The sequence below is a fragment of the Betta splendens genome, chromosome 5 (assembly GCF_900634795.4).
Source record: "Betta splendens chromosome 5, fBetSpl5.4, whole genome shotgun sequence".
In the NCBI taxonomy this organism is placed as follows: domain Eukaryota; kingdom Metazoa; phylum Chordata; class Actinopteri; order Anabantiformes; family Osphronemidae; genus Betta; species Betta splendens.
The window spans coordinates 9,273,907-9,283,222 of NC_040885.2; the positions used below are offsets into that span (position 1 = coordinate 9,273,907).

Sequence of the window (9,316 nt, forward strand, 5' to 3'; positions counted from 1 at the left end):
GCATCAGTTGAACCATCACTCAATACCTGTTATGTCATAACTTCTCCACAACAACCAGTAAAAAAAATCAACATACACTAACACTTGAGCCGTCTGGAGGGCTCCTTGGGTGAGATCTTATTAAAAGAATGAGGTAAGTGAGACGAATCCTACGAGGTGAGAAGCACTAAAGAGCTCCTCAGGAGGAAGATCTGGAACTGCTGTGTAGAATGCAAAATGTAAACACCATATGTTACATAACTTTTCTGTCTCATTAACACGTAAGATCACACACAGAGCAGGTTTATTAATATTTTTTTAGCTTAGTAATCTTTCCTTTCTAAACAAATAACATATTTAAGCAATTTTACACTCAATCGTTGATACTGTATACGTCCATCAACACACAAACAACTAAAAAAAAGAAGTGACCCAACCTGAGCTACACCTTTGCTCTACGTCTGCCACTTCCTCTCTTCTACAGTAGGTCAGTGTGCGATGCCACACTTACTGAATAAGCATATTATAACACACACACACAAGAGCTTTACTAAAAGGCTCATGTACAATAAACAGGCAGAGATGACTGTCAAGAACAATGCAGTAACTCTGATGATGTCATTATTAATCATTCCCAACACACTGTCATATTAAATACGTGTTTACTAAACTCTGAAAATGCAGGGAATACCGTCAAATGTCATCATCTCCAGTACATCAATTCATTAGAGCTGATATTTATAAAACTACATTCAGCAGCATTAAGTCAAGTCTTCCGTTCTTCATTTCAGCAAAACGTATTTAATGAGTAAAGCTTTTAAACACAGGAATTAAACACAGTATGTATTTTTCTTCTAGCTGAATAAACACTGAAACAAGTCTGAATGAACGGGAAGAGCACAAGGTGAACAGATGTGGGTCTTTTGGTGCCAGTTCATCACCAGCTGCATCAGGAAGTACAGAGGAAACGAGTGAATACATTATGTACACTGAAGGTAAACAACTCCGCAGTGGCGTTTACACGAACAAACAAGTTGGCACACGATAGCAGCGTTCACATGTACACTGATGAAATGTGCACTTTTATTTTGGCGGGCGTGCAGGACAATGTACTTTGAAATAGCTGTGCATTGAATCGGGGACTGGGTGGAAACCGCGCACACGTTAACACTTGTCGCTGGGCGGGCTGCTGTGATGCTCTGCAGACTGTAGTGATGCTCTCACTGCTGCGCTACTTGAGGTGAAAGAAGCCGGATGGTTTGGTCGGTGAAGCCATGAGCATGTTAGCTTGATTCTTGTGAGTTATATGGATCTAGAAGAAAAAAAACGAAGGACATCATATCCACTGCTGTTTAATGAGCTCTTCTAAAAAGCGTTTGCTCAGTGCATTGGTGTCATCATCATCTTTGATGAGCCACTCTCTGTCCGTAGCACTGAATGAATAACACTCACAGTACAAGGAGGCTGCATCCAAGGTTCCCCATCGATTTGCATGGGCAGAGCCTTGATCGTCCTGCACAGAGAGAAGCAGCAGCTAAAGTTACCTTCCCCGCAGCATTTACGATGCCACATGAGCTTTTAATGGAGGCCAAATATTCTTTGTCTGTATTCTGCAGTGTCGTTTGTTATCATCTACCACCTGATGGTGATTTGAGAGGTCTGTGCCAGTCTGCGCCCAGCGCTCTTCAATCCAGTGTAAATCTGCCCCATCTCCAAAACTCCCTCCAGGCCCACCACCTCCACACGCCTGTCACTCATGTCTACGGGTGAACACACACACACACACACACACACACACACACACACACACACACACACACACACACACACACACACACACACACACACACACACAGTGAGCTGGGTGCTTGTGTGTGACCCAGTGTGGAGCACGCGGTCCGTTCGGCCCAGTCTCACCCTGTGACACGGCCTTAAGGACCTCGGCGTCGGTGATGGCCTCGCCGGGCTCCGCTGCCGGGACGCCCTCGCTCTTCTTGGACTCGCCCCACAGGTTGGAGCCGCCGTGAATGCTGGGTATGTTGAGGACAGCTATGGCCTCCAGAGACATGCCGCTCAGGTCCAGGCGTCTCCCACAGCACTGGCGGAGACGCAGCAACAGGGTGTGAGCCACCGTTGGAATCACAAATCATTAGTTACATGGAGGAGAAAAGGAATGTCCACCTCAATCGTGAGGTAGTCCTTCAGCTTCTTGCAGGTGGCAGAGAGCGTCTCGGAAGTGGCCAGCTCAAAATACCAAAGCTTGTTCTTCGTTCTTGCAAAAAAAAACATTGCAGTTCATGAGGATAAAACTCTCCCTTTTGCGTCTTACTCACTCAATGTTCGTGGATTTGCTGCGACTCCCCACCTGCTGCTGAACCTGCGGGGGTGTTTCTCTCTCATCGAGTGGAAACGATGAGCAATAGATGCGTCCTGATCACATGGACAGTAATGCAATCACATTAGGGTCAGCCTGTGGCCAGCGTTTTCCACTTTCTGCTGACGTCTGGAGGACGTTACGAGAACGCCTGACTCACCACTCCAACAGAGAAATAGTTGTTGATTATCTCGAAGGGCGCGAGGTCTCCGGCGCTCCGAGGGTCATCTGGGATCACCTGGATGCTCCAGCGGTCCATGGGAACCAGCTCGCTGGCCTCTATCTCCTTCAGGATGTCTTTCAAGTCGGACCCGTCGTAGCCTTAAAAAAACACATCAATATAAATATATAAAATATAAGTATTTTAAATATACGATGCTAATAGCAGAATAACGGCTGGCTTGATGGCTTTACCTCCGCCCCAGCGGAGACAGCGGGCCAGGTCGTTCCCAGTGCCCAGGGGCAGGACAGCTACTGGTGGACGCACCTGGAGCTCGGCTTTGTCTGAAACCACACAGCGCTCGGCCTCAGGCACGGTAGCTGCGTCAGCATGAAGCCAGAGGGAGGGAGGTGTAGTGCCGTACCTATAGCGTCCAGCAGCCAGCCGACGGTGCCGTCGCCTCCGCACACCAGGATCCTGTAGTCGCACAGGTGACGGAAGAAGTGCAGCCTGAAAACACAGAGTGGACGTTTGGGGCGAGGAGCGAGGTGGAGGTGGAGGAGGAGGAGGAGAGCAGCGCCCACGTCAGTGATGGTGGTGAACGTACCCTGGACCAGGACCTCCGTTGGACAGGTTGTAGACTTGACGTGGGTTCAGAAGGTACTGAAACTTCCTGAGCACTCTGTAGAAACACAAGGCAATTAGCTCAGTAAATCAATAACACATGTATGAGTCCGGTAAGACTTTAATGTAACAACGGTTTCTGTCAGGGTAAAATATATACAATCCTAATGTATTGATCCCTTTTCTAACATTCCCTCTGTTACAGTCATCACATCCCCACTGACGTTTCTCACCTATCACCCTGCTTTCCTCCACTTTTCGGGTTTACAAACACCAGCAGCGGGTGAGTGTCTGCAACTGGAACAATCTACAGACAAAAAAAAAACATACATTTCCTAAAGATTTCATCGTGTGCAGGCAAATATCCAACAACTCACTCTGTGCATGTGCAGCATCAATCAATCAAAACCAGTCCATGACATCTGAGCACCTTTGAGACCTCTCTTATCCCCTTGTAGGGACATAACTGATGAACACAGACCTGTAGGTTGTGGCCGTCGGGGGTGACGTTTAACAGGCTGTCCTCGTCCTGTGGACAAGCAGAACAACAGGCCGATGCTTAAAGACAAACGGCTGCGGGTACAGGACGCTCGGCCACGCCGCTCATCTCACCTTGGAGACCGCGTATATCGCCCACGGAGGCAGTATGTGATCCCTGAACGGCCCGCAGTCGCAGGACGATAAGCCGGAGAAGACGCACTCGTCGTGGCGCTGCGGGAGAGGAAACGCTCAGTGAACGCGGGAAGAGGCAAATCCGGCTCTTTGGTGCTGACGCGGCGCTCACCATCTCCTGGCACCACACGCAGCTCCTCCCCGCTAGGGTCCGGATCTTCTTGCTGCAGACCTGACACCTGTTGGAGTTACAGTCGGCTCTGATCCACTCGTGAGCCGCTATCTGAGACACAGAGAAAGAGGGGATAGGTTGTAAGTGATGTAAGAGTTTTATTCACTCAAATACTGTTTGTTTTCACCTCGTGGCGGTTTAACATTTTTCATATGTTCTACCCTGATTCTGCAGGACTTACTGTAGGCGGAACGTATACGTTTAGTGCCAACAGAACAATCCAGCAGTGAATACGTGCCAGACAGATGATGTCACTTTTGTTTCGTTTTATCGGTGGCCCACTGACACAGCAGAGCGAGCCCAGCTGTGCGGAGCAGCTGCTGCCGCTATGGGCTCAGATTCCTGTAAAGCACACGGGCACCTGGAATGTCATCCTGGAAATACCTGGGCAGCTCATGTCCCATTACAGACAAGCGGAATGGATGAGCTGTGACAATGCATCAGTGAAACGATGGCGAACAGGCCAAAAGCAGGCGACCTGGCAGATACAGCACACTGAGCAGATTGTACCGGCTTTAATCTGCACGGTGGGTTCTGACTAATGCACCGTGATGCTCCCTGTTAATGTGCTTACAGCCGCTTCCATTCGGACCTGGCAGCGGGAGGGGAACACTGTGCTGCTTACTCCAATGTCCATCTTGGACCTGACGAAGGTACGAGCGCAAGGGTGAGACGTCTTGTTGGCGCACTGACTGTGGACGGTGTACTTGCAATCTGTGAGGAGACAAACAGACCATTGTGACTCGTGTGGACGCAGCAGCATGGACACGTTGTGCTGAGTGCGAGGCGCACGGCTGCCCCCTGGTGGCCGCTCTTACAGGTGCAGCAGAGTCCCTGCTTGCCGAGGCCCAGCAGCATGCTGAGACACACGCTGCAGTAGGTGGGCCTGTTGAAATGCTTCATCCTCCAGTTGTGCTGGCCGTCCCTCGTCGTCACCTGAGGAAAGTTCATTTAAATGCGTGCGTAAATAATAGAGACGAGAGCACCTTGGGTCAAACCTGGCAACCTGACGCAGGCAATCTTTGTACCTTCAGTCCGAGCAAAACGAGTAAAGGCACGTTGTTCATGCCTCCCTTCAGCCATTCCTCCAGCGTGACCGTCCCACTGTTGTCAACATCAATCGCTGCCATCATGTCTGTGAGCACCTGTTCAATCACAAAGGAGGATTTATCATTAATTATTAATGTTTTAAATTGATTTGTTTGTTGGGTTCATCAAAGTTTCAGAAGCTTTTTTTAATCAATTGATTTTTTTGATGAATAAAAAAAAAAAAGCGAGTTAGATTCGTACAGGTCTGAGCTCAGTCACGTCCCAGCCCAGGTAGTCCGCAGCCCGCATCATCTGGGTGATTATACGATCCACTTCCTGGGGGCGAGAGATGGGAGAGTTTACATTCACGGTGTTGTATCAGTGTGCACACACTGACGAATGAGACTTATTGTGTGACGGACACGCAGAGGCAGACTGTCAATAAGAGACAGACTCTACACAGGATATTAATTACATTAAAAGCAGTAAGTAATAAAACTGTAATGAAAGTAAGTTTACATAATGATCCTCACACCAGCAGCTCATTCAACCCGTAGTAAATATGCTGAAGATAAGATTAAATGTGCTAATTAACTTTTGTTTATACAGTGGTGGAGACGAGATCGGCGCAAAATGAGCTGAAGCTTGTGATGATCATTCAGCCTTTTAAAATACACATTCACTGCCCATGGAGCATAAAAGTATAGATTTTGTTTGCTTATTGTAATTGTAATGTCATTAATTGACAAAATAGTATAAACAAACCCACTGACTTACTCACTATAGTATGTTTTACAGTGGCTTTAATCAACTTACAGAGCTGTCCAGGAGTCCGTTGCCGTCTTTGTCATAAAGTTTGAAAGTAACTAGAAACAAAACACCAGTAAAATCAACACAGGTTTTGAATTTCTCAGCTCATTATTAAAGATATGACATATAACCAATGATGGAACTGACATTCAAGCTTGTCCCGTGGCTGTCCCTCCTCCAGCACAGAGAAGTAGCAGGAGACGTCACGGAGGAAAACCCCGCCTGAAGACAAGCGGACAGCGTATTCATAGAGTCTACTGAGGTCTACAACAATGTGTGCATGAATATCAAATATTGTAACAATATCAGGTTCCTGGAAAAGATGAAGTAACCTCCAGAGCTACACCTACGGCATTCCTGTGACGCAGCACCACACAATAAAAACAAGCTGGAAACTGGTGGGTGTTGGACAAAGCTCCAGCGGGAAACATCTTACTTCGAAAACATAGAAAAGAAAACAGCTTTCGCAAACATGATGTCCGGACCTGCTCAGACACGTCCACCGAGTTACCTCCTTTAGGCAAAGAGCCCTTTGTCTTTGCGCTCCCATCGGTCTCCACGTTTTGAAAGTAGCAAAAGAGCCGTTGGCAGAAATCTGTCGGAAAGTCGTCCACTTCCAAGTAGGTCTTGAGAAACAAGCAAAAACCCGAGAAGTCGACGCACTGGAGAAAATAAAGAAACAGAGTGAAGTAAAGAGTAGATGTGAGACTAACCGACTCCTCGTCGGCTTCGGATGCTGCGGTGAGACTGACCTCTCCGAAGCTGTGCTGGGCCAGACGACCCCGCGGCTGGAACTCCTTGATCACGTCTTTCACCCTCAGAGTGCTGTCTGCAAAAGATCGGGTGGAAAAGATAACAAATAAATAAAAAATTAAGGGAAAACTAATTCTCTTTTAAACCATAATTAAAGTTGTGAAAGAGAGAAGCTTATGGAATAATCCACCTTTGGCCCCACATAATTACACTTCCAGGGATCATCACTAATTGCAGACACTGTGCCGTGTGTCGGAGCAGAGGTTTGTCTCAGGCCTCAGGTGTAATTATCCAGTCCTCCATTATCCAAAGGTGCAAATACTTTCCACTCCAACACTAAAAGCACACGCACCAATTTCATTCCTTTCAAAGCCTCTGAGTGGACGCCAGCATATTTTTATCCCGTACCGCTTTTTGTTTCCTGCATCGCGTCTGTCTGAGTTCTGCATCAGGAGCACACGCTTGATGCTGTTTGTGCTTTTGCTTTTGCTGCAGATGCTGAATGACTCACCACAGAACATTACCGACTGCTGTCTACCGAGTGTGTGGATGGTGAATTACGTGAGAAGTGACTGACGTATGAAATATCCTCCTCTGGCTCTTAGTATCTGATGTACTCTGTGACCTCAGCTGCTTTCAGCACCTCAGCACCAAATGCAGATCCACTAATGGAGAACACTCAACTTAGTCTGAATGTACCATGAAAAGACTTAGTATATTCTCTGATGTTGTAAGACCACCTCAGAGATGTTTCTTATTATCAGATTCATGTATGTAAATGCAGAATAACAAGTAATGTGTTTGAATTTAAAATATTTAAGGTTTTTAAAACTTTTGTGTTATTTTAGGAATATTCTGATGCTGATACTGATGATTAATGTGGAATTTTAGTGAAAGGATGTCATTTAAATAGTAGAAATTACACTCACTGACATGTAGTGAAGTAGAAGTGTACTGTATGGAACAGAAATGCGGTGTTTTGTTTATCAAATATATGAGACAATAAATGTATGACTTCCCTCTTGTGATGTTTTCCCTGGTAAATGACAGCAAGCCACAGCAAATGAAACACTCACACTCCATGTACTGCTGCAGCTGGATAAAATCCACGGCCGTGAGAGACGCTTCTGTGTCATCAGAGGCGGCCATGTCTGAGCGGGCGGAATCAGCACAGAGCTGCTGTTCGCTGCAGGACCGGCACAGAGGATGCGGGGAGGCGGCCGCCAGCTGTGGGACAGTGCAGGAGCAACAAGTTAATCTTCACTGTAACAGGCCCGAAGCGATCCAGCGCTCTGGCAGTGACGCACATGAACTGGTTCGCCTTCATTCTTACAACTGCACGCACACGCAGGCGGTGAGATTCCTCCCGTTGAGAGCGGGCTCAGGAAAAGCAGCCAACGTTATGCAGGTAGTGGTATCAGGCCTTAAGAGGCTTGGGGGTTTGTGGGAGATGAGAGGAGCTGCCCACAGAGGAGACGCTCTGCAGGGACCCTGCCTCTAGTGGGGAAGAATGAAGCCTCACCAGCAAAGAACTAACTACACACAACTATGCAAAAACCAGACTGGAGCTGCGCTGACTGGAGGCAAAGGTCTCTGGAGTTCCCTATGACAGACGCTCCACTGTGCGGTTCATAGTGTCGTTAATCCAGTCAAAAAGCAAACATCAAGATTAGAAGTGGTGTCCATCAAACGGGATTATAAAATGGAGCCAGATGACTGACAGAACCCACTTTGATTCATTCTGCTCGTTAACAGGTGTCCGGTCGCTCCTTACCGTGTGCCTCTCTGCGCTGACGTCAACAGGCTCCAATCAAAAGCGTCCGAGGCGCAGAAGTTTCCTATGTTGGCTCAGCGCTGCCGGTTCATATGGGCGAATGTCTGCCGCGGCATTAGCGGATATACGGGATTAAGAGTGGACGGAGGAGGAGCTTTCAGGTTCATAATCACGGTTAGTGGCGCCGCCTCGCGCGTTCACGCATGCACGCGCGCGCGCACGCACGCACGCACGCACACACGACCAGGACGGGGACGCACGCTTGTTGTGCTGTTTGTCTGTTGTCGCCTTTTCCAAACACTGAGGCGTTAATCCTAAAAGTGTGAATGAGGTTCAGGCTCTCTGGTCTAAGACTGAATGAGCAGCTGTTTGTTTGAATGAATGGATAACTTGCTCCATCTGTAATCAATATCTGTAAATAACTGGACCGCTGTTTGTTTGAATGAATGGATAACTTGCTCCATCTGTAATCAATATCTGTAAATAACTGGACCTTCTGTCAAACAATACTTCCAGAGAAAAGAGTACTTTTTTACTTTAGGGTATGTGTGTAAACAAGTTTCAGCTTTTGCACTATCTATTTAAATGATTCAACCAAATGTTGTTTCATGTACACATTTGCTCTTGATATAAGACACTAGGCAGATTTATTCGAACATTTTTGTATTAAACACATACACATGTAGTTGGATCTGTGTGAGCTGGCAACAACGATGGTCTATTATGCAAAGGAAACTTCAATTAGACTCGTAGAATTGGTTAGATCTTGTAGCATAATATAATTGGTGTATTTGAAAATGTACTTCGCTTATCCTCTAAAGTGAGAAATTAATCATAAACTGGCCTTCATAGTGAGATGTTTATGAATGAAAAAGCCAGTGTTATAAAAGAATGCCGCCGGGGGCAGTAGTGCGCTTCTGCTCCAAGTGGGAGGCTACACGCTTGCGTAGAAGAAGAAGAAGAAACCGT

General features: G+C 47.0%; 1 protein-coding gene across 3 annotated transcripts; it reads right to left on the minus strand.

The window, feature by feature from the left end:
- Positions 1–266: 266 nt before the first annotated feature.
- Positions 267–8,505, minus strand: dgkab (diacylglycerol kinase, alpha b). 3 transcript variants are annotated; one of them, XM_029151602.3, is made up of 24 exons: positions 8,348–8,505; positions 7,650–7,800; positions 6,573–6,649; positions 6,332–6,482; positions 5,968–6,042; positions 5,827–5,876; positions 5,272–5,346; positions 5,010–5,126; positions 4,800–4,917; positions 4,607–4,695; positions 3,922–4,032; positions 3,750–3,848; positions 3,619–3,666; positions 3,371–3,444; positions 3,121–3,195; positions 2,938–3,023; positions 2,768–2,857; positions 2,514–2,674; positions 2,345–2,409; positions 2,161–2,251; positions 1,897–2,077; positions 1,619–1,739; positions 1,432–1,492; positions 267–1,291 (listed from the first exon to the last, which is right to left on the minus strand). In XM_029151602.3, the coding sequence occupies exons 2-24, from the start codon at positions 7,720–7,722 to the stop codon at positions 1,211–1,213; spliced, it is 2,169 nt and encodes a 722-aa protein (XP_029007435.1). In that variant the 5' UTR covers positions 7,723–7,800; positions 8,348–8,505; the 3' UTR covers positions 267–1,210. The 3 variants fall into 3 exon arrangements, with proteins under 3 accessions (XP_029007435.1, XP_029007434.1, XP_055365169.1); XM_029151601.3 differs by having other exon boundaries at positions 4,556–4,695; XM_055509194.1 differs by lacking the exon at positions 8,348–8,505 and adding an exon at positions 7,881–8,289 and having other exon boundaries at positions 4,556–4,695.
- Positions 8,506–9,316: the final 811 nt, after the last annotated feature.

Excerpts from the sequence above, each read along its gene's own strand:
- dgkab (XM_029151601.3), bottom strand. The coding sequence starts at position 7,722 with ATGGCCGCCTCTGATGACACAGAAGCGTCTCTCACGGCCGTGGATTTT. Across the intron at positions 5,127-5,271 it reads ACGTGACTGAGCTCAGACCT|GTGCTCACAGACATGATGGC; the intron begins GTACGAATCTAA and ends GTGATTGAACAG. Across the intron at positions 4,918-5,009 it reads TCGTTTTGCTCGGACTGAAG|GTGACGACGAGGGACGGCCA; the intron begins GTACAAAGATTG and ends AACTTTCCTCAG.